Source organism: Lynx canadensis, chromosome A1 (assembly GCF_007474595.2).
Source record: "Lynx canadensis isolate LIC74 chromosome A1, mLynCan4.pri.v2, whole genome shotgun sequence".
NCBI lineage: Eukaryota > Metazoa > Chordata > Mammalia > Carnivora > Felidae > Lynx > Lynx canadensis.
In genome coordinates, this window is record NC_044303.2 from 239,384,053 (window position 1) to 239,405,931 (window position 21,879).

General features: G+C 65.4%; 1 protein-coding gene across 5 annotated transcripts in view; it reads left to right on the top strand.

The window, feature by feature from the left end:
- The window catches only part of SLC12A7 (solute carrier family 12 member 7), a 67,782-nt gene extending 46,544 nt beyond the window's left edge, over nucleotides 1-21,238 (top strand). For 3 of the 5 annotated variants that reach the window (XM_030333179.1, XM_030333184.1, XM_030333204.2), the window contains exons 4-25: nucleotides 525-671; nucleotides 1,694-1,748; nucleotides 2,617-2,747; nucleotides 3,478-3,719; nucleotides 4,433-4,644; nucleotides 5,028-5,195; nucleotides 5,765-5,863; nucleotides 6,318-6,375; nucleotides 6,740-6,914; nucleotides 7,739-7,857; nucleotides 8,126-8,224; nucleotides 8,603-8,722; nucleotides 9,243-9,347; nucleotides 9,776-9,944; nucleotides 11,672-11,867; nucleotides 12,131-12,300; nucleotides 13,409-13,540; nucleotides 14,362-14,469; nucleotides 14,947-15,125; nucleotides 15,622-15,636; nucleotides 18,488-18,621; nucleotides 19,574-21,238. In XM_030333179.1, coding sequence (XP_030189039.1) covers nucleotides 525-671; nucleotides 1,694-1,748; nucleotides 2,617-2,747; nucleotides 3,478-3,719; nucleotides 4,433-4,644; nucleotides 5,028-5,195; nucleotides 5,765-5,863; nucleotides 6,318-6,375; nucleotides 6,740-6,914; nucleotides 7,739-7,857; nucleotides 8,126-8,224; nucleotides 8,603-8,722; nucleotides 9,243-9,347; nucleotides 9,776-9,944; nucleotides 11,672-11,867; nucleotides 12,131-12,300; nucleotides 13,409-13,540; nucleotides 14,362-14,469; nucleotides 14,947-15,125; nucleotides 15,622-15,636; nucleotides 18,488-18,621; nucleotides 19,574-19,665 — 2,925 coding nt within the window. In that variant the 3' untranslated portion in view covers nucleotides 19,666-21,238. Of the gene's footprint in view, nucleotides 1-524; nucleotides 672-719; nucleotides 1,502-1,693; nucleotides 1,749-2,616; nucleotides 2,748-3,477; nucleotides 3,720-4,432; nucleotides 4,645-5,027; nucleotides 5,196-5,764; nucleotides 5,864-6,317; nucleotides 6,376-6,739; nucleotides 6,915-7,738; nucleotides 7,858-8,125; nucleotides 8,225-8,602; nucleotides 8,723-9,242; nucleotides 9,348-9,775; nucleotides 9,945-11,671; nucleotides 11,868-12,130; nucleotides 12,301-13,408; nucleotides 13,541-14,361; nucleotides 14,470-14,946; nucleotides 15,126-15,621; nucleotides 15,637-18,487; nucleotides 18,622-19,573 lie in introns of those variants that run through there. The other 2 variants (XM_030333211.1, XM_030333194.1) reach the window with 2 other exon arrangements.
- Nucleotides 21,239-21,879: the final 641 nt, after the last annotated feature.

Genomic DNA, 21,879 nt, shown 5'->3' on the forward strand with positions numbered 1-21,879 from the left:
GGGGCAGGCGTTCCTGCGTGGAGACCAGCCCTTTGGTCCTGAGAGTTTACCTGCCTCCTTGAATGTGGGTGCAGCCTGCTGCCCTCGGGGAGCCCGTCCCTGGGCCGCGAGCCGGCAGAGCTGCCTCCAGCCCCTCGATTGCAGCCTGTTCTTTCACAGGAAGTGATTTCAAAGCAAATCTTCCCCAGTTTTTTTGTTTGTTTTTTTTAATTCACCTGAACTTGAGAGGTTTTTCCCTTGAACGTCATCTTGCCTCTCCAGACAGCCCTGTACCACCTGACCGTGGTGTCATGTCAGCTGTTGGACAGGATGGGCTGGGCCCCTGGCGTCTGCCCGGCCGACGTGCTGAACTTCTGTCCCGGGGCCCCCGGGGCAGGGCCGTGCAGCTGGAGCGTGTGGCCCCCGCGGCTTCTCTCCCTGTCTGTCCTTCTGTCCCGGGGCCCCCGGGGCAGGGCCGTGCAGCTGGATGCCTGCAGGTGAGGGTCCAGCCTCCCTGGAACCGGAACTGCTGTGCTCGCTTCCAGAGCCCGCGCATGGGCACCTTCATCGGCGTCTACCTGCCCTGCCTCCAGAACATCCTCGGCGTGATCCTCTTCCTGCGCCTGACGTGGATCGTGGGGGCGGCTGGCGTCCTAGAGTCCTTCCTCATCGTGTCCATGTGCTGTACCTGCGTGAGTGACTGCAGGTCCCCGGGCGGGTGGCGTCTGGAGGTCAGGGACCCATCCGCGTGGGTGGCCGGGGGCTCTCCAGGGCGCTGTGCCCAAGGGAAGTCGAGTCTTGTGGGGCCGGTGGGCCGGGACCGGGCTGGTGACGGGCCAGCGGGACTCCTGTACCTGCGTCTGTGAAACGACGCTGGGGCGCACATCCTGGTGGCCGAGGGCTTTAGAGGGGCGCTGTCAGCACTCATGAGGGTGCTGTGTTTTGCCGAGGTCCCTTTCCGGTTTTGAAACCCCTGGGCTCCCTGTTTGAAGGAAGGGCCCACGCCAGTGACTTGCTCAGCCCCAGACCCCGGTTCCCCAGACCCGCCTCACCCTCACGTCTCCTCTGCACAACTGCACCAGGCCTCCTTCCCACTGCTCGTGGGTCTGCCGTGGCCTCTGTGTCCTGGGCACCTGCTCCAAGAGCCACAGCCTTTCCTGCCTTGCTCTCACTGTGGGGACCGTAACTGGCTGTTCTGATCCCCCGGTGTCACCTGGAGCCCTCTGGCTAAAATTCAGACAACACAACAGGCGAGAGTCCCTTGACCTGGCCCCCTGGGGACCTGCCTGTGCCCCCTACAGCTTTGTGGGCTGTGGTATGGCTGCCTGAACTGTGTCCCCTTCCTTCTGCGACACTGCTTTTACTGGAGGAACCTGGAGGTTATCTGGAGTAATTGCCACAGAAACTTACAAACCAGGAATAAGAGAAGAGGCTTCTTTAAGTAGCAAACGTGCCCAGCAGGACACTTAGCCACACCCCACGGCAGGTGGACACTCGGGCAGGAGCCAGCCTTTCACTCCAGGTGGGGTCCTGCGTTGGGTGTTTCTGATGGCCTGCAGGAGCCCAGCTTTGGGGGTTGGGTGGGAGACGATGAGGAACATTCCGGAGCATTCCAGAGCCCATGTGGCTGGTTGCTCGCCAGTTCCTTTGTGATTGGGCCGGTGCGGCTCCCGGCGTGTTCTCTCTTTTGAGAGGATCTCCTGTGTCTTTGCAGACGATGCTGACCGCCATCTCCATGAGTGCCATCGCCACCAACGGTGTGGTCCCAGGTAAGGGTGCCGGGCAGGCTGAGCGGAGGGCCGTCCTCCTCACTTGGTATCGCAGCCCACCGATGCACCGAGAGCTGGTGTCCTGGTGTCCCCCAGGGGCACCAAGGTGGGGATCCTGTGCACACTTGTCCCCTAGCACCTGGCCTGGCGCCCGAGCCTGCTGTGAAATCGGGCTTCTCTGGGTAGGAACCCAAGGGAATACTTCCCCGATACTTTGTGAAATCTCACCTTTGTCCACTGGTTGGAGGTGCTGGCGTTTTACGAGTTGATTCTTGCCTTTGGTTCTGGAGTTAATTTCCCCCAGACCCTCATCCTCTTTTCTAAACCGAGTCATTTCTGCGGCTAAACTGAAGCACCACAGCGGGCAGTCCCTGCCTCAGGCACCCTCTGACCGGTGTCAGCGGCCGGGATGCTGGAGGGCCTGCCAGGGCTCGGGTCTGGTGGGGGACCTGGCTTGGCCTGGGAGCCTTGGAGTCACGGCTACTTGTAGTGACCGTCCCCGGGACAGGTGACAGGTGGGCAGTGAGCTCCAGGCGAGGAGGGCAGGGAGGGACCGTGTGTTCCATCTCTAGGTCTTGGGGAGGCTGCCCCCGGCCCGGAGCCGCCCTGACCCAGCGGGCAGCAGCCGTGTAGGCGGCGTAGACCCAGGTGGCTGTGCTCCCCGCCCGTCGGGGGCTGGGAGGGGCCTGGCGTGGGATCCAGGGTCAGCTAAGGCGTCGGCCGTGCTCTGGTGCAAGACGGTGCCCACACGGCCCCAGGTGTCCTCAGCCTTTTTGGGGCAGAGTGCACAGAATTGAGGCGTCGGGTTCACCTTCAGCAGCACAGTTAAGTGGTGCGACCCTAACCTGTTTCCTCCTCTGGTTCGCAGCTGGCGGCTCCTACTACATGATCTCGAGGTCCCTGGGGCCTGAGTTTGGAGGGGCTGTGGGCCTCTGCTTCTATCTGGGCACGACCTTCGCCGGGGCCATGTATATCCTGGGGACCATTGAGATCTTTTTGGTAAGTGCTTTGGTTTGGGCTGGTTTTCCAGAGCCTGAGGAGCCTGTCCCGAGGCGCACGGGGCCCCTCAACCGGCCCCTCACCGTGTCGCTCTGACACCGCCTCCTTGGGCCCTCGAAGGCTGACTGCGTCCGTCTCCTCAGAGCCCACGCAGCTGTGACCCAGTGTCCGTTGGCTGCCCGGCGGGTGGGCCCCAGCGTTCTTGCCCAGCGGATGTGCTTGCTGGGCCGCAGGCCTGAGCCCAGGGTGGGCCGGGGGGCCTGAGCCCAGGGTGGGTCGGGGGGCCCGGCCTTCAGGGCTGTGGCCGCTGGAGGAGGTGGGGCTGCCGAAAGAGAGCTCCTTGGCCATGAGTCGGTCCTTTCTGCTGCCCGCGCTTGGTTCGTGTTGCACATGCCCAGTAGGGCCTCCCAGATGGTATCATCACTCTCAGGTGGTCGGGCCGCGGGTGGCCCCTGGCCTTGCGGACTGGGCTGGGGGTGCCACCCGAGGGCCAGCCTCCACGACACCAACCCCAGGCGGCATTCCTATGAGTCTTTCTTCTCTGCTCTCGGGTCTTGGTGGCAGCACCCAGGGGCCCACCGTGAATGGGTTCTGGTGGGCTGGGAGCCCGCAGAGGGGGAGGGAGCCCAGCACCAGGTCCTGCAGACAAAGATGGCCTCCCCCGGGGGACCATCTTCCAGCCGGGGGTGGTCGGCGGCCCTCCTCGACCCCCTCCCTCTGTCCCCCACAGACCTACATCTCCCCCAGCGCGGCCATCATCCAGGCGGAGACGGTGGGTGACGAGGCCGTGGCCATGCTGCATAACATGCGTGTGTACGGGACGTGCACGCTGGTGCTGATGGCCATGGTGGTCTTCGTGGGCGTCAAGTACGTCAACAAGCTGGCCCTGGTGTTCCTGGCCTGCGTGGTGCTGTCCATCCTTGCCATCTATGCCGGCGTCATCAAGACCGCCTTCGACCCGCCGGACATCCCGTGAGTCCCGCGCCTGCGAATCTGCAGCTCCTCTCGTCAGCCTGGTCTGTGTCCGCGGCCGCATGGTCGGGATCGGGAATGAGCCGTCAGGACTCTCGTGTGCGTCTGCCACCTGCGAGGACGGGACGGGTCTGGCAAAGGTCGGGGTGCGCAGGGTACTGGTGGCCCTGAGGACGGTCCGGCCCTGAGCTCCTGGGGTGGCCTGTCCTCGGTGCCCTCTGTGCGCGGCTCCCCTCGTCCTCACAGAAGCCCCCGGGTGGGTTCCTTTCTCGTCCCTCCTCCGGATGCGGATGCCTGGTCCCAGGGAAGTGGCCCAAGGTCACAGAGCGAGTGACGAGCTGTAGAATGTCCGGTGCTTGGGCTGGCTGGATAGGCCCAGCGCCCACAGGGCTGATCTGGGAGGGGCCTGGCGGGGTGGGTGGCTGCTGGTGTCGAGCCCCCCGGTCCCTCCACGTGGAGGGAGCTGCCTGTGTCAGATGCCCCAGGACGGGCCATGAGTCCGCAGCACACTGTGAGGAGCCCGGGACCCCGAAGTGTGGTCTCGAGGGGCTGCTGTGTCGACACCCGTCCCTCCCAGCTCACGCAGCGTTCCCATCACGCAAAGTGGAGCGTCAGAAGCGATTTAGGGGCCCCTGGCCCCGGTCGCCCAAGAAAAGCAGTAGTGGTTTCAGAAGAGGCCCCCACGACTCCTCACGCCCGACCACCCGCTCTAGGGTCTGTCTGCTGGGGAACCGCACCTTGTCAAGACGCGGCTTTGACGTCTGCGCCAAGGTCCACATCGTCAACAACAGTACGATGCCCACGGCGCTCTGGGGCCTCTTCTGCAACAGCTCCATGCCCAACGCCACCTGTGACGAGTACTTTGCCCAGAACAATGTCACGGAGATCCAGGGCATCCCTGGCGTGGCCAGCGGCGTCCTCCTGGGTGAGTCCCCCCCCACCCCCGCACTCCAGGCGGGCGGGGCCACGCCTCCCCTCCCCCACAGCCCACCCGCCGGGCGGCTGTCTGTCCTCCCCGGAGCTGCTGTCACCACACAGGGTGCAAAGGCAGTGGGGTCAGTAGACCCTTTATATCTAGGGGTTAGCCGCTAGGTGCACAGGAACTTTCCAGGTTCACTGGAGACCCACAGGGCTTTTCCGTTTCTGTTCTGTCTTCTGGGAAGACACACTTCACGTCTTCCTGTGAAGTTGGAGCCCATGGGAGCTTGGGAACCCTTTACCGCCAGCCACGTCTGCTGGGGCCTCCCTGAGTCAGGAGCACCTGCAGAAGGTTCCGGAATCTTGTTACTGGTCTGTTGTCGCCCACAGATAACCTGTGGAGCTCGTATGCAGACAAGGGGGCGTTTGTGGAGAGGAAGGGCACACCGTCGGTGCCTGTGCCCGAGGAGAACAGAGCCAGCGGCCTGCCCTACGTCCTCACTGACATCATGACCTATTTCACCATGCTGGTCGGGATCTACTTCCCCTCCGTGACCGGTGAGGCCCCCCCACCGCACACACGTGCCCTGGTCCCCTCACTCTCCATTTGGCCCAAGAAACAAGCCTCAGGATCTCTGCTCCTGCGTGCTGTGGTTGGGGTGCAGGAAGGGGCTTTGTCCCAAGCTCTCCTGAGAGGCCGCTGTCACTCAAAGGAGCCGTGACCATGGCGGCCGGGAGTGGACACGCTTTCTTCCACACCGGTGCCTCCTCCCCTGCACGTGTGCACGCGCACTTCCTGCCGGGACACCCCTCGGCGGTGGCCGTGTGTGCAATGGGAGCCTGCCCCATCCCGGCCTGGCCCTGGCTCCCTGAGCCGCCCGCAGCCGATGCTGTGTCTGCCCGTGTGGCTCTTGCCAGGGGCCGCTCGCAGCTGTGCTCCTGCTCCGGGAGCCCGGTCCGCGTGGCCGCCTCGCCAGGCTTCACCTCCGCGCCCTCTGCAGCCACGCTGTCTGGGGGCTGGGGGCTGGGGGGCTGCTGAGCGCTTCTCTCTGGTCCCACCCTCCCTGTGCGTCGGGGCCAAGGGCCTGGCGTGGTAAGCTGCGTGTTCTTCCTGTGGGCTTCTGTAGGTATCATGGCGGGCTCCAACCGGTCTGGGGACCTCAGGGATGCCCAGAAGTCCATCCCCACTGGGACCATTTTGGCCATCGTGACGACGTCTTTCATCTGTATCCTTGAGAGGGCCGAGTTCGGGGGTGGCCCTGATGCTCTGCCCGCCACTGTGTCCCCGGCCACTGGGGTGGGCTTCCCAGGCTCTGGCGAGTTCTGGCCGTCATCGCCCCCGAGGTGGAGCTGGGCAGGCCTCTGACACTGACCTTCACGGCTGGTTCTGGCGCAAGTCCTTGTCCGTAAACCACACGTACCACCACGTCATCCCACGTAACGTGTCACTAACATGTAGCCGCTCCCTGCTGAGTGAGCCAGGGTGCCCTGCCCTGTCCCTGTGGCGGTCACATTACAGGCCATGTGCAGCCTGACTCACCTGGTGGATGGGGCGGCGAGGAAGGTCCCCTGAGAGCCGCCAGGATGGGGTAGGTGGGATCAGGGTCGGTCAGGTCCGCCTGCAACCAGGGCCCTACGGCCCGTGCGTTTGGCCTGCCTCTTCCTTGACGTGAGATGCAGACCTGTCCTGCATCGTGCTCTTTGGGGCCTGCATTGAAGGAGTGATCTTACGAGATAAGTACGTTTTCACTTGCAGTTTCTAGAAGCTTCCGTGTGTTTTTTCTAGACGATCGTAGCGTTGACCTGGATTTCAGGCTTCGAGCGGTGGAGCAGGAGGCCCCGTGGCCCCTTTGTGGGGATTCCGTTTGGCCTGGTGTGTCCACCCTCTCCCGCTCCAGCCTGGAGCTGGGGAACCACAGGGCAGCCTCTGACCCCGAGAGAGTGTGAGGGGGCCTGTGCGGTCCCTGAGCGTGACCCGCGGCGATGCTGCTCTTACACGAGTGACCGTGGCTTCCCTGCCCCCGAGAAAGGACACCGAGGGTGGGAGCGGCCTCGTTCCTGCTGAGAAGGTGTCTGAAAGCCCACCTGCCCCTGCCCCGCAGGTTTGGGGAGGCCCTGCAGGGGAAGCTGGTCATCGGCATGCTGGCCTGGCCGTCCCCCTGGGTCATCGTCATCGGCTCCTTCTTCTCCACTTGCGGTGCTGGTCTGCAGAGCCTCACGGGCGCACCACGGCTGCTGCAGGCCATTGCCCGCGACGGCATCGTCCCCTTTCTGCAGGTGAGCTGGGAGGCCGTCCTTCTGCGAGCGTGTCCCCGAGGGTCCCTGAGGGTCTGCCCGCAGGGCACGACCTTCACTGGCCCACACTGTGGGCCCCGGGGACCCCTGCCAGCCTGGTGGCTCCCCGCAGGTGGTCACTGTGCTGTGGGAACAGTGAAGAGCGTCCACCTCCTGCCGGGGCTGGGGGCGGGGGGCAGTGTCTGTCCCGAGCAGGGCCGGGGGGGGGGGGGTCCCCTCCGGGAGGGGCATCTATTCTGCGGGGTGTCTGTCCTGCAGGAAAGCGTCCTCCACTTGGGACGGAAGCTTTCTGGAACGAACTTGACGGTTTCACGTCTCAGTGTCCTGGGGCCACCCTACCACCTGCCACGGGCTGGGGGCTCAGACGACACAAGCTGATTTGCTCACACTCTGGAGGCCGAAAGCCCGAGATGCAGGCACGGGCAGGGCCGGTTTCTTCTGAGGTCTCCCTCCTTGGCGTGTGGACGCTGTCTTCTTCGAGGCCTCACGTGGCTTCCCTGTGCCCGTGTCTTCATCACTTCTTGCAAGGACACCAGCCGGGATTGGGGCTGCCCCCGTGGTCTCGGTTCCTGTAAAGCTCACAACCTGCAGACTAGTCACCTCCTGGGGGGGCGGGGGGGGCTGTGGATGTTGGATGTTTGTCCTGATCCCGGCTGGAGAGGGTCTGGGAAGAGTGGTAAAAGTCTGCTTCTGCCTCTGTCCCATATCTGAGACCCTCTGGAGCTGCACCTGAGACCCTGGGCTTCTCATCAGGATGACAGGTGTGCCCGTGGCCCGTCAGCAGCCCACCTGCCCTTCCCCTGCAGGTGTTTGGTCACGGGAAGGCCAACGGGGAGCCCACGTGGGCCCTGCTGCTCACGGCCCTCATCTGTGAGACCGGCATCCTGATCGCCTCCCTGGACAGCGTGGCCCCCATCCTCTCCATGTGAGCGGGTGTGGGCGCGGCGGGAGGCGTGTGGGGACAGGCTGTGGAGAGGTGGCTGCCGCTTGTCACCTGTGCGTCCCTGCTCAGGGGACAAGGGACGTGTATGGTCACGGGGACGGAGGGGGTGGGGAGACCCCTCGGGGGGGGGGGGGGGTGGGTAATGCTGCAGACGAGGGGTCTTCCTGGGAGCAGGGGGGCCAGGCGCCTGCAGGACGGGAGCTGCTGTGGGACCCGCCCCCACTCCTCTGGTGCTACGTTTGTGCCCCAGGTTTTTCCTCATGTGCTACATGTTCGTGAACCTGGCCTGTGCCGTGCAGACCTTGCTGCGTACCCCCAACTGGCGCCCGCGATTCAAGTACTACCACTGGTGAGCATTGGAGCCCGTGGGCGGCCGCTGCCTGGGCCACGCAGGCGTCTCGTGGCATGTGGCCCCCGCTGGGGGTGTGGCCTCAGTCTCCCTGGGCCCCGAGCATTTGACCGCGGGCTGCTCGGTCCTCCTGCCAGCGTGCGTGGCTGGCGTGGGGGACCGCTGAAGCCGGCTGTGCTTTGTGCCCTGGGGGCAGGGTGGGCGTCCGGTGGGTGGGGCCAGGACTGTCTCAGCCCCCAGAGTGGGGTCAGTGGCAGGGACTGATCTCAGGGCATCACTGCTGCTTTCTCACGGTGGCTGGATGAGGTCTTTGTGGGGGACCCGTGAGGTTTTGGGGTTCGGCCATGGGCAGGCACGTGAGCTGCGTGTCCCCCGCAGGGCGCTGTCCTTCCTGGGGATGAGCCTGTGTCTTGCCCTGATGTTCATCTGCTCCTGGTACTACGCCCTGTTTGCGATGCTCATCGCCGGCTGCATCTACAAGTACATCGAGTACCGCGGGTAAGCCGTTGCAGGGCCTGGCCCCGGGGCACAGGCGGGACCCAGCTGTCACAGTCGCACACCTTCAACATAGCAGCTGAGAGTGACACATTTTTACGGTGTGGTTTTTGAGAACTTTGAAGTCCATCCAACGACAGCACTGATGTGTTGGCGGATTTCAAACTTTCCGGAAAGTACCCCGCGTCCCACAGCGCCTGGTCCATCCCTGGGGCGTTTCCCTTGGGCCCCTGGCCCCCTCTGGGGAGGGTGCTCTGGGCCAGGGTCCCTGCTGCTGCCCCCCAGCTCTTTCCAGGGTGGTTTAGCTGGAGTGTCAGGGGCCGTGACCACTGGCACTGGGGAGGCCAGGCCCACTGAGCCAGCTGTGCTCGTCAGCGTCCGCTCCACACACACAGCCGTGTTCCCGACTCCCACGTCCCGCCCTCGGCGGAGACCCCATGGTGGCTCCTCGGGGAGGTTGCCCCTGGGGGCCTGAGGCCCTGGACCCCTTCCCTTGGCACTCAGTGCTGCCCTTCCGTCACAGGGCCGAGAAGGAGTGGGGTGACGGCATCAGGGGTCTGTCGCTAAACGCTGCCCGGTTCGCCCTGCTGCGTGTGGAGCACGGCCCCCCCCACACCAAGAACTGGAGGTGAGCGCCCCAGCTTGCCCTGAGTTGGCCTCCTGCCCTCTGAACCCCCGAAGCGCCGTCTCTAACGGCACGCTTCGGAGAAGGAAAGTTGCTGCCTCTCTTTGGGGAGCGATTGTCTCAGAAGCTTCTAGCACCTTCCCTCAGTCCACAGTGGTTGGCCATGGCGCGATCAGCATGTTCTGGGCACTAGGCCGGACCTGGGTGGCGTGGTGGGTGGGGAAGGGGCGAGCTGACCTCGCTGGGGTCCTGCCGAGGACGGAGGGCAAGCGTGTGGGCGTCTCCCTGCCGCTGGGGGGGGCGGCGGAGAAGGCCGTGCCTGGGGAACAGCGGTTTTACCCGCACGGAGAGCCCCTCGGCCCCCGGGCACGCGCACCCGCGCACCTGCGCACCTGGCGGGGGCGCGGGGTGACGGCTGTCTCCCCCCGCAGGCCGCAGGTGCTGGTGATGCTGAGCCTGGATGAGGAGCAGTGTGTAAAGCACCCCCGACTGCTGTCCCTCACCACCCAGCTCAAGGCCGGCAAGGGCCTGACCATCGTGGGCTCCGTGCTGGAGGGCACCTACCTGGACAAGCACTCAGAGGCCCAGCGGGCCGAGGAGGTGGGCAGCGTGGGCGGAGGGCGGGCGGAGGGGCCGGGTGGCCCTGAAGCGCCGTGTGGGGCAGGCCCGTGTTTCCTGCGCGGGCTGGCCCGGAAGGTCCGAGCTTGGGTCCGTGCGTCCCGTGGGGCTGTCTGGTTTCAAGGACCGGGGCTTCTGGGTTTGGACGGAGCTGGATGGAAGCTGCTGCAGGGACCTGCTGTGGGCGGGGCCTCGTGCTGGAGGGGCCGCCCGCCCGGGGCTCAGGCCGAGGGGCGCGACCTCGGCACGTGTGGAAACGCAGGCTGCCTTCCGTGTCCGTGACTAGAGCAGGAGGCACGGGAGCACCAGGTGTTCCCGGGCAGCCTCCCTCTTGTCCCCTGCCTTTCCTTCCTCACGGGTGGAGCCCCCCCGCCCCCCGTCCGGGCGGATGGCGTGTCCTCGTGTCCGGGAGCAGCCACGCTGCTGCCGTGGGCCTGAACCGGGGCGGCACCCAGAGGCTCTTTCGGATTCAGAGCGGGGGGTGGGGTCGCAGGACGGTGGCCTCCTACCTGGACAGCCCCGCGCGCTCAGCGGTCCGCAGGTGCAGCTGGTTCAGGGAAGGCAGCGGACGCGCTGGGTGCTTATCCCTCCCTCTGGGGCGTCAGGCCCCCCTCAGCGGGACCTCAGCTCAAGGGCTCAGGTGCGGCGGTGGCTGGTCGCAAACCGGTTTAAGCAGTGTCCTCCTTGCAACGCTCACACTGCCCGTTTCTGGCCAGGGCTTTGCTCTCCGGATCCCCTCCTGCTCGTGGCGACAGGAGCTCTTGCCCTGACCCGAGGCGTGGCTGGAGAGGCCCTCACGTAGCTCGGGTGCCGCGCGGTCTCCGGGCAACTCTCGCCGGGTGGGGCGTCTCTGGCGAACCGAGGGGGAGGTGGGCGAGGGAGGTGGGCGTCCGCGAGCCAGGGCCCAGGACGGTTCGGGTGTGGCTGGGTTCACGGTCTCTGCCCCTCTCTAGACTCCACTGCTACCATTTAACACACGAGGTTCTGTTCCTTGCTGACTAAGTCTTACAGAAAGCGTTGCGCGCGGTTTTGTCGTAAGAGTTCAGTTTTGTGTTTTGGAAGAGCGTGTGTTTGTGATCGTCTCGTGGTATCTTGTGGAAGCGGGGGATTCCTGTTCTGAGACCCCTCTGTTCTTGTGCGTTGAGGGGCTTCTGACGTTCCTGTGACAGAAGCGTGGGGGTGAGTGGTCCATAGACAGGTTTGGTTCCTCGGTGGGGCTCGTGCAGTCAGAGCCTCCCTAGTAGCGTGGACGCCACGGGTCTGGGCCAGGTTCTGGTTTCCTGGTCTGCCTGGCAGTGTGCCTGCCGTCGGATGGCTCCGTGTGCCGGTGGCTCGGCCCCGTTATTGCCCTGGTGGCACGACTGGGTTTCGCCGCAGATGTACGGCAGCTGTGGGGCTGGGGGTCACGGTGTCCCCGAGGGGGGGCCGCCGTCTCAGGGGCTGGCGAACAGGGAGCTGTGTCTCAGGAAGAGGGCCCGGGGGCCCCGCAGTGCCCAGACTCCTCCTGCTCTGGTCATCTCCTGCCCTGCCCTGTGTCTCTCTGCCCGTGGAACCGAAGCCAGGAGGCCTGGTTGGTCGCGCTGGGGCTCGCGCGCCGGCTGGGAGGCCGGGAAGGGTGAGGCCCTTCTGCTCCCCGCAGCGAGAATGCCGCCGGGTCTGGCCGTGACCGTGCGGTTGGCCCCTCACGGTCCCCCCGCGTGTCTCCCCAGAACATCCGGGCTCTGATGAGCGCGGAGAAGACCAAGGGTTTCTGCCAGCTGGTGGTGTCCTCCAACCTGCGCGATGGCATGTCCCACCTGATCCAGTCGGCTGGCCTGGGGGGCATGAAGCACAACACGGTGCTCATGGCCTGGCCCGAGTCCTGGAAGAGGGAGGACAACACCTTCTCCTGGAAGAACTTCGTCGGTGGGTCCTGGGCCCCCTCCGCGAGGCTCCCGGAGGCCCCGGCTGTGCGCCCCGTGGGAGAGTGACCCCCCCCCCCCGCCTTGGGAGAGGCTCACTGCCCTGTGTGCGCCAGCTCCGCCCCTGCAGGTCCCCTGGAGGCCCCTCCAGCCGCGCCCAGCGCAGCGAGGGCTGCCGTCCTCCTGCGCTCCAGGCGGGGCTTCGCAGGGGTTGCGGCCTCACCACTCCTGCCACGGTGCTGGCGACCCACCACTGTCTCTCCGCAGAGACCGTCCGAGACACCACGGCGGCGCAGCAGGCCCTGCTGGTGGCCAAGAACGTGGACCTGTTTCCACAAAACCAGGAGCGCTTCAGCGACGGGGATATCGACGTGTGGTGGGTCGTGCACGACGGGGGCCTGCTCATGCTGCTGCCTTTCCTGCTGCGGCAGCACAAGGTGCGACGGGGGTAGGGGGACAGGGTCCTGTGATGGGGGGTCCTGAGATGGGGCGGGGGCTTGGGGTCCTGTGATGGGGGGGGATCCTGAGATGCGGGAGGGGGTTTGGGGTCCTGTGATGGGCACGGGGGCTCAGGGTCCCGTGATGGGTGGGTCCTGAGATGGGGCGGGGGCTTGGGGTCCTGTGATGGGGGGGATCCTGAGATGCGGGAGGGGGTTTGGGGTCCTGTGATGGGCACGGGGGCTCAGGGTCCCGTGATGGGGGTCCTGTGATGGGGGCGGGGGCTTGGGGTCCTGTGATCGGGGGGTCCTGAGATGCGGGAGGGGGTTTGGGGTCCTGTGATGGGCACGGGGGCTCAGGGTCCCGTGATGGGGGTCCTGTGATGGGGGCAGGGGTTTTGGGGTCCTGTGATGGGGGGGTCCTGAGATGCGGGAGGGGGTTTGGGGTCCTGTGATGGGCACGGGGGCTCAGGGTACCGTGATGGGGGTCCTGTGATGGGGGCAGGGGTTTTGGGGTCCTGTGATGGGGGGGTCCTGAGATGGGGGGTCCTGAGATGGGGGCGGGGGCTTGGGATCCTGTGATGGGGGGGGTCCTGAGATGGGGGTGGGGGTTTTGGGGTCCTGAGATGGGGGTGGGAGCTTGGGGTCTTGTGATGGGCACGGGGGCTCAGGGTCCCGTGATGGGGGTCCTGAGATGGGGGCGGAGGTTTTGGGGTCCTGAGATGGGGCAGGGATTTTGGGATCCTGTGATGGAGGGTGGGGTCCTGCTATGCAGGCACAGGGGCTCAGGGTCCTGTGATGGGGGGTCCTGAGATGGGGGGGGTTTGGGGTCCTGCGATGGGGGGGTCCTGAGATGGGGCAGGGGCTTGGGGTCCTGTGATGGGCACGGAGGCTCAGGGTCTCGTGATGGGGGCGGGGGTTTTGGGGTCCTGAGATAGGGGCGGGAGCTTGGGGTCCTGTGATGGGCACGGGGGCTCAGGGTCCCGTGATGGGGGCGGGGATATCTGTATCACACGGGGCAGGCGGGGGGGGGGGCTCCCTGGGCCAAGTGCAGGTGCAGAAGCCAGTTCCCCCCCCCCCCCCCCCCCCCCCCCCCCCCGCCTGCCAGGTGTGGAGAAAGTGCCGGATGCGCATCTTCACGGTGGCCCAGGTGGACGACAACAGCATCCAGATGAAGAAGGACCTTCAGGTGTTCCTGTATCACCTCCGCATCAGCGCCCAGGTGGAGGTGGTGGAGATGGTGAGGCGTGCAGACTGCCGGCGGTTCTGGGTTCGGGGGTCCCCGCCCACCCGTCACAGCCGTGGGCTGGCCGGCGTTCAGCTCCCGGGCTCGACCTGATGGTTGTGCCCACACGTTCCGTGTTGTGCAGACCGCCGCTCCAGTGTTCTCTCGGGGCTGGACCGGGCCTGTGAGTTTAGGGGTTTATGGTCAGGGGACCCTATAGGTGACGCACCCTCCTGGGCATGTCTCATAAGACGGACGTGACACCCGGCCCGTCACAGGTCGTGAGCCTGGGGTCCAGGCCCCCTGTGTTCCCATCTCCAGGCTCTTGGGTGGGAGCGGGTCCCCGGGGCCGTGGGAGCACCGGCGGCCTCTCCCCAGGCAGCGTGCCCCCAGCAGGCTCTCGGGAGCGGTGGACAGGGCTCAGGCCCTGGGGGGGCAGAGGAGGCGGTGTGTGCCCGACACGGACCCCACCCGGGGCCGGTGGGAGGACCCGGGGTCGCCCACCAAGCGTCATGCCAGGGCTGGGGAAGATCCTGGCCCCACGGTCAGCGGGAGAGCTCCGGGCTCACCCTGCGTGGCCGCCGGCTCTCCCAGCACAGAAATGGCTCCCGTCGGCTGTGGTCACAGCTTCGTGCGGGACGTGGCGTGAGCTTGGCGTGGGTTCCGTCAGGGGCCGCGCTGCGTGTCTGCGAGCAGATGTGCGTTCAGCTGTGGCGGTCGTCCCCCCCCCCCCCCCCGCCACGTGGTCACAGCGCGGTCACGCTCCTGCAGGCGTGCCCGTGTGGAGCACACACACCTGGGGCACCCGTTCACTTCCGTGCCTGGGGGCTCCCTAGGGCGAAAACGACATCTCGGCGTTCACGTACGAGAAGACGCTGATGATGGAGCAGAGATCCCAGATGCTGAGGCAGATGCAGCTCTCCAAGACCGAGCGGGAGAGAGAGGTGCGCGTGCGGGTGCCCGCTGCGCCCAGCCGGCCTGTGCCCTGCGTTCCCGCCTGGCCAGCAGGACCGAGTCTTGGCGGTCTCTGGAGCCGTGCGCCCCCAAGCCGGGTCTTCTGAACGGGCGGCGGCACGATTCTGCCCCCGCCTCCTCTCCCTTCCCGCTCCGGGTGTGAGGGCACGCGCCCTCCCAGGCCCCGGCGGCCCCCGTCCACGTACGCGGGTGTGCTCAGGACCGGCGCCTGCCGTGTCGCGTGCGGAGACTTCTGGGTACAAATGTCCCCTCGTCCTGGGCTTTTCTCCGTGGCCTTCAGAGCCAGGGCAGGAAACAGAGGAGGAAGAGGGGACGGGTTTGGTCTGGAAGCCGGGGGCGGGGTGGCATCGGGTCCCCTGCAGGGAGGCCTGGTCCCGGGGTCCCGGCCTTTGTTCCCGGGAGAGTTTTGGAGACCTTCCTGTTCGTGTGCCCTGATTCCCTGCCAGGCCCAGCTCATCCACGACAGGAATACCGCGTCCCATTCAGTGGTGGCCACCAGGACCCAAGCCCCACCCACACCGGACAAAGTGCAGATGACCTGGACCAAGGAGAAGCTGGCCGCCGAGAAGTTTAAGAACAAGGAGCCAGGCGCGTCCGGGTTCAAAGACCTCTTCAGCCTGAAGCCGTGAGTGTGGCCCGCGGGCTCCCGGGTGGTAGGGCCTGGCTGTCACAGAGCTGGGGCTGGGCAGGCCCGAGGGCCACAGTCTGCTCTCGGGGCCTGTTTGCCAGATCTGGGATCCCAGCAGTCAGGGGTCAGTGCCCTTAGGGAGCTGGGGACTCCCAGCTGTGACCCTGCTGATTGTGCAGGCTACCTGCCGGGGCCTGGGTGCTGCCTGTGGCGTTGGGCCGAGAGCCCCAGGGTGGGCGCAGGTGCATGCAGGTGGGGGGTGCCGGGTGGCGTGGCTGTGCCGGGAGGCCCGCCCCTCCCCCCCGGGGTTTTCAGTGAGGACCAAAGCCCCAGGGCCTTGCGTTGTGGGGAAGGGCATGGGGGTCAGACCCTGTTGTGGAGAAGGACCGGGTAAGCCGGGGAAGGGCAGCTGGGCTGTGCCCGCGGTTGTTTAAACGTGTTCGTTGTGCACACTCTCGAAGTAACCTGTTCTTGTGTTTTCTCCTCCTTGTAGAGAATGGGGAAGTCTGTAAGTGCTCTCCTGCTGTTTAGGATGCTTCTTAGGCCTGTCTTCTCGCATGCTGGGCACACACTGCTTGTGAACTGTGCACATGTCCACGTGTGTGTGTGTGCGTGCCCAGCCCTGGGTGTGTGCATGTGCGTGCACGGCCCTGCATGTATGTGTGCGTGAATGGCCCTAAGCGTGTGTGTGTGTGTGTGCACGGTCATGTGTGTGTGTGTGTGTGTGTGTGCGCGCGCGCGCAAGCATCGCCCCGAGCGTGTGCATGCACGGCCCTGAATGTGTGTGTGTGTGTGGCCCCGAGTGTGTGTCTGCACGTGCACGGCCCTGCGTGTGTGTGCATGTGTGCACATGACCCCAAGTGTGTGTGTATGCACACGGCCCTGCGTGTGCGTGCGTGTGTGTGCATGGTCCTAAGTGTGTGCGTACACAGCTCTGCGTGTGTGTGCATGCACGGCCCTGAGTGTGCACGTGCCCGCACGCAGGAGTCTGCCTGCTGCCGCTGTGGCTTTCAGTGGTTTTCTACTTAACTCGCTCCCCTCTGTGCAGAGTGGCTCAGGGCACACGGCTGAATCCCTTCTCTGATGCTGTGAGGGCTGAGATGGGGGGAGGGGGCTCGTCCTGAGCTGCCTCTGGAGCAGAGAGAAGCAGATGCTTTGGTAGCTCTTAGAGAATCTGTCCACGCCCTGGGGCTGAGCGTTCGGTCTCTGCAGGGGACCGTACGTCGTCCCACTCTGCGGCCCTGGGTACCGTTCACCCCAGGAAGCTGCCGGCCTTGGTGTGAAGAGGGGTGTGGGCAGATCCTGTGTGTGCTCCGGTGCTGGGGGGGCAGCTGGACGGGCAGGAGGGGGACCCGCCCTGAGGTCGCTGTGCGTACCCCTGCCCCCCACGCCTGCAGTGTGTCCCCTGCGGTGGTGGCCACCCGGGGGGTATCCGTAGTGCGGCGCTAGAGGCCGGGGGGCCCCGGAACCCTGTGCATCACACTGAGGACACGGGCGGGTGTCAGTCTGTTGAGGGAGCAAAGCTGTAGACGTGTCTGGGAATCGTGCGGAAGAGCAGGGACACGGGGACTCTGGCGTCTACTTTTCTGTGAACTTCAAAGCGCTCCCCAGATAAGGTCTGTCAAAACCCAGACACGGACATGCAGGACTAACTAGGGTTTCTCCCCCAAGATGCTGTGAAGAACACGGGCCTGCAGATCCTGGCCCCAGGAGGGCATGAGGCTGAGGTGGGGAGGTCAGCCCGCAGGGGGCACGGGGCTGACAACCGTGGTGTCCCCAGGGGTGGGCGTACCTCTGTTGTGCCTGTTGTCCTGGCCGTGTGCCCACCAGGAGCCGAGGGACCAGAGCCCTGACTCTGCTACGGCACCACCCCCCACCCCCCCACACACACTCTCCTGCGCTGGGCTCGGAGCGCTCACGGCAACGTTCTGTACATTGTGGACTCACGGCCCACCGTCGGGAACAAACACAGCTTTCCGTTGGCTTCCTGTCCCTCTCCGCGCCTCTTTGACCTCCATGAGGCACGTCGCCCTGGAGCCGAGGGCCCTTCCAGCCAGACCCAAACCCCTGATTTTAAGATTATATGTGTTTTCAAAACTCTTAGCCGTAAGAGACCCTCTAATGTCACACACACTCATTTCTGGAGTTGCTGTCGTCCCCAAACACTGGTGATTGTGGTCTGTTCAGGCAGCTAATGCGTGGTTCTTGTAACAGAGTGTCCCTGGTTGTGGCCCGGACAGATCCCCAGCCTGTAATTTTATCAGGCGAAACTGCAGAGAAAGAAGGGGGCCCGGCTCCCTGCCTGCCTTCTGGGAATCAGGGGTTGTGATAGCATTTATTCAGCTGCAGGGCTGAGCTTTTGAAAGGTGCATCCTGAATGCCACTCCCGTGGGCCTTGCACTGACCCTGGTGCGGGGGGACCTCTGTCCCTGTTGTCCGGGGCACGGCGACCTGCTCCCAGAAGGGCTGCCCGCGGATTCCGTCCTGCAGGAGACCCGGGCTCAGGGGACATGCGTGTCAAGGAGGCAGGCAGCTCTCCCAGGCAGTGTCTCCCAAGTGCCTCCCGGGACACGGTCCGGGGTGGGGGTGGTGCCCCACACAGCCACCTGACGCATGTGGTGGCCGAGGAAGAGGTCCTGCAGCTACTCGAGCTCCAGGGAGTGCCGGTGGGCAGGCGGCTGCCAGGGACTCTCCCCAGGGGGTCATCAGAGCCCAACGGGCTCCCTGCCCGCGCCGTGGATCCCGCAGACCCGGGTGCTGGCAGGGACGGGGTGCGGGGCCTGCTTGCTGAGCATTGGAAGCTCTCGTCCTTCCGCCATCGGCCAGGAGCGCTGGTTTGAGAACGGGGTGGACCCTGGCGGTGGCCTCGTTCTTGCCCAGAATCTCCAGGCCTGGAGCCGCCCGGCACGTGCAAGGCTCCTGGGACCCCAGCCGGGTCAGGACGAGGGAGATGCTGCCATGTGCACCCCATTGGGCGTGCTAACCTCAAGGCCACATGTGAGCAGGGCTAGGCCGTGGCGTTGGGGCCCTCCCCGGGGGAGCTTAGAGCCCCGGGTGTGTGAGTGCCTTTCGTGCCTGGTGGGGAGCTGTCCCCGGCCCCCCGGGGGACACTGCACGCAGATGTAGAAGCTTGGCAGCTTGGTGACACCCGGTCTAGAACGTTCGGGAACCAGAGCCTTCTCGTGCTGAGTAGTCGTCCCCGGCCCGTGCCCGCCAGCCTCTCACGGGGTCACCTCCCCTGTGGGTTCTCTGGGGAGTTGACGCCGTTTGAGTCTGATTTGATTTTGCCCGGGACCGAGATGGGCAGACGGGGCTCGGGCCGGCACGGCCGTGGGCGTCAAGTGGCCATCTCCCCGCAGGAACCAGTCCAACGTCCGGCGGATGCACACGGCCGTGAAGCTTAATGGTGTCGTCCTCAGCAGGTCCCGGGGGGCTCAGCTGGTCCTGCTGAACATGCCAGGACCCCCCAAAAACCGGCAGGGGGACGAGAACTGTATCCTTTCCGTGTGCCGCCTGCGGGGCTGGGTGAAGGCAGTGCCCGTCGGGACGTGTCTGGCTTCGCTGCCCTTGCTCACGGGATCCCAGGGGCTGGGGGATGGGAGCAGCGGGGCCCGGAGCGAGGCCCACGGTGCCTGGGGCTGGGGTCGGAGTGGGGGCCAGCCTGGTCCGAGTGCCAGGAAAGCAGGGTCTGGGGGGCGGTTCCCAGCGAATGGCTCCTGGTTGGTGTTGGGGCGTTGGCAAAGGTGAGGGAACCGTACACGTGCCGAGTGTCCTCGGCGGAGGCCCTCGGTGAGGAACACGGGACCCCCAGGAATTAGTACCACGAGTGGCGACCTGGGACCCTGCCCGGTGCTGGCTCTGCTCCCGGGCGTCTTCTAAGCACGTGGGGGCAGCGTGTTCCCTCCGTCGTGGACGAGCCACGCGGCTGCACAGACGGTTCCCCCGAGTCCTCCCCAGTAGGTGGGCCCGCCGCCCCTCCTGGCTGGGTGGAGGTCCCAGGTCGGCTCCACCCCGAGCGGGGCTCGCGGCCTTTGACCGTGAGCCCCTGTCCTGTGACGGGGTCTCTGGGGTGCAGCCCCCCCCCCCCCGCCACTGGCACTGGGGACAGGGAGGCCGGAGGGGTCGCTGGCGGCTCTCAGAGGCTGCAGGACTCGTGCTTGCTGACCAGACCGGGATTTGCGGGCCTGTGTGGGTCCTCGGGGGACTTGCCCGGCTGCGCCCAGAGCCCCGGGGTGGGGGGCGGGGGTCTCCTCAGGTCCCGTCGGGCCGGCTGCAGGAGCGGGCTGACCCCCGAGTGCCCTCCGCCCTGCACCTGGCCGAGGCCTGCACTGGGCTTCGTTGGTGCCACCGGCCACGCTGCGGGGCCCCCTCTCCCGCACACCCACCTCCCTCTCCCGGGGACTGCCGGCGGTGCCCCCAGCTGTGTCCTTAACTCCGGCGCCCAGACATGGAGTTCCTGGAGGTCCTGACCGAAGGACTCAACAGGGTCCTCCTGGTCAGGGGCGGCGGCCGGGAGGTGGTCACTATCTACTCCTGACACGCCGGGCGGGCTGGGAAGTGTGCCCCGTGTGGCCTCATATACAAGTTTCCAGAATGGCCCCACAGCACTCCTCTCCGGGCCAGGAGCCAGCACGCAGCTGCCAAGGTTTCCTCGTTTGGAGGGGAGACGTCGATGCTCGAGGGGACCTGGGACGCAGCCCTCCGTCTCCTGACCTCCTGACCTCCACACTCGGGCTGTGGGCTCCAGACGTGGTTTCCTTGGCCCGAGCTACCTGGTTTCATGGTTAAGTTTTAGTTCTGCCCCATCCAAGACGCTCACGGGAAACCTCGCTCGGACAGAAGGTCACCCTCGGGCCACGAAGCATCTGTTCAGGAAGGTGGCCGAGGGCCTCGGGTCCTCGGTCAGCCTCCTCAGCACCTGTCCCTGTAATGTCCCTGTTCGTGTTCCTGTAAGTGAAGTCCGAGAAGAGCCGTCCACGCCTACGCCCCAGGCTCAGCCGGGTGGCCTCGCTCGCGAGCCCGCCCAGTGTGGGCACATCTGCCCAGCCTGGGCGTGTCTAGGAAGGGAACCCCGGCGGGCGTGGGGTGGTCGTCTCGGTGGGCATTCCGGTGGGCTCCAGGCTGGCTTTGCGGCCAGGATGGCAGCGGGGTCCCGCGTGGGCACAGGGCGCGGGAGTGGTAACTAACTGCTGAGGATTCACCACGTGGTTACCCACCTACACGTGCCCGCCCGTGGACCCGGGTCTCGCCAGGCTCCCAGGAAGGGGCTGGGCTGCAGCTGGGCGAGGTCCTGGGGCGGCGGTGGCACTGGGCCACGTGTCCCCTCCCACCGGCGTGGAGGGGACAGTGGCGGCGGTGCGTGGGGGCTCCGTGGGCTGCCTTCCGATGGTCTGTAGACTTCGCGCTTCACCCTGGTGTCTGTGCTCTAGGTCCCGATTGTGCCACCGTGGGCTGTTGCCCTGACCCGGGCCTGCTGTCTGTACGGCTTATTTAAGCCCCTGGGGGGTTTCAGTGATAATTAAGGTGCCCGTGAAGAGATTGTTTCTGCGAACAGCCCCAAAGGGCCGGGTCCCTGGCTTTCTCTGGCTTCCTTGGACATCCTGGGAGGTCAGCCAAGTCCGCGGATCTGAAGTCTGGCACAGGCTGAGTGTGTGCGTCCAGACGTCTCCGAGGCGCAGCTGGGCGGCACAGAGGGTCCGCATCACATCAGAGTGACCGCTGGCCAGAGCGTGTGCCAAACCACGGCAGCCGGGCTCGGGGCGTCCACACTCTTGCCCGCCGTGGGTCTGCACCGAGTCAGGGGTCGGGTGGGGGGCGTGCCCAGGGCCCCTTTGCCCAGAGGGCACCTGTGAAGCCACAGCGGTGCTCACGCTGGCTGAGGAAGAGCCACCGCGTAGCAGGACCGCCCCTGTGACCCTTAACCCTCGTTCACGCGGCGGCGATGTTCGAGGCACACTGCGGGTGAGGGTTCAACTGCGCCCACACACCCTTTTCTGCACTGAACTTCGTGGAGCCCTAACTGCAGCCACTCTAAGTTGGTTCCGTGTCTCTTTTATAGCTTCCTTTGTATGATTTTGTTGGTAGAAGAATAAATTGTATAAACCCGAGCATGTTCAAGAGTCCTGTGCCTCATTCGGCAAGAAGACTTGACAGTTGGAGGGGTGTCCGGACCCTCTGTCCGTGGACGTTTGTGGTCTGATCGGCCAGGGCAGACGCCGGTGGCTCAGGAGCTGTCACCGGAATTGGGCACGAGAAGTAAACAAAGCCACAAATCCGCAGGGAGGTGTCTGACCCCCGTCTTTAGTCATGCTGCGTCATAACGTCGTATTGCCGTTGGCTGAAATTGTAATTCTCAGAAGGGTGGGGTCGGCAGAGAAAACCCGTAATTAGACGGAACCCCGTGTTCCGAAGGCCTACAGTCGGACCCCCGACGGACCGAGCCACCCAGGTGCCCCTCAAGGGAGTGAAACTCCAGCGGGCACGGCGTGGATGAGCTTTGGAAGCACAGAGAAGCCAGTCAGAGGTCAAGTGTCGTTTGGTAACATTTAATGCGAACAGGCCAGGATGGGCCAAGCCAGAGACCGGAAGTGCGGGGTGGTGACAGTTCCCGGGGCAGGCGGGCAGTGAGAACCGGTGACCGACCAGGGCACAGGGTTTCTCGGGGGTGGGGGGGGGGTGATAAAAGTGTTCTAAAGGGGGTTGTGAAGTTTGCACCATCTGAACGACTAAAACGAGGCTGTGCTGTGTGAGC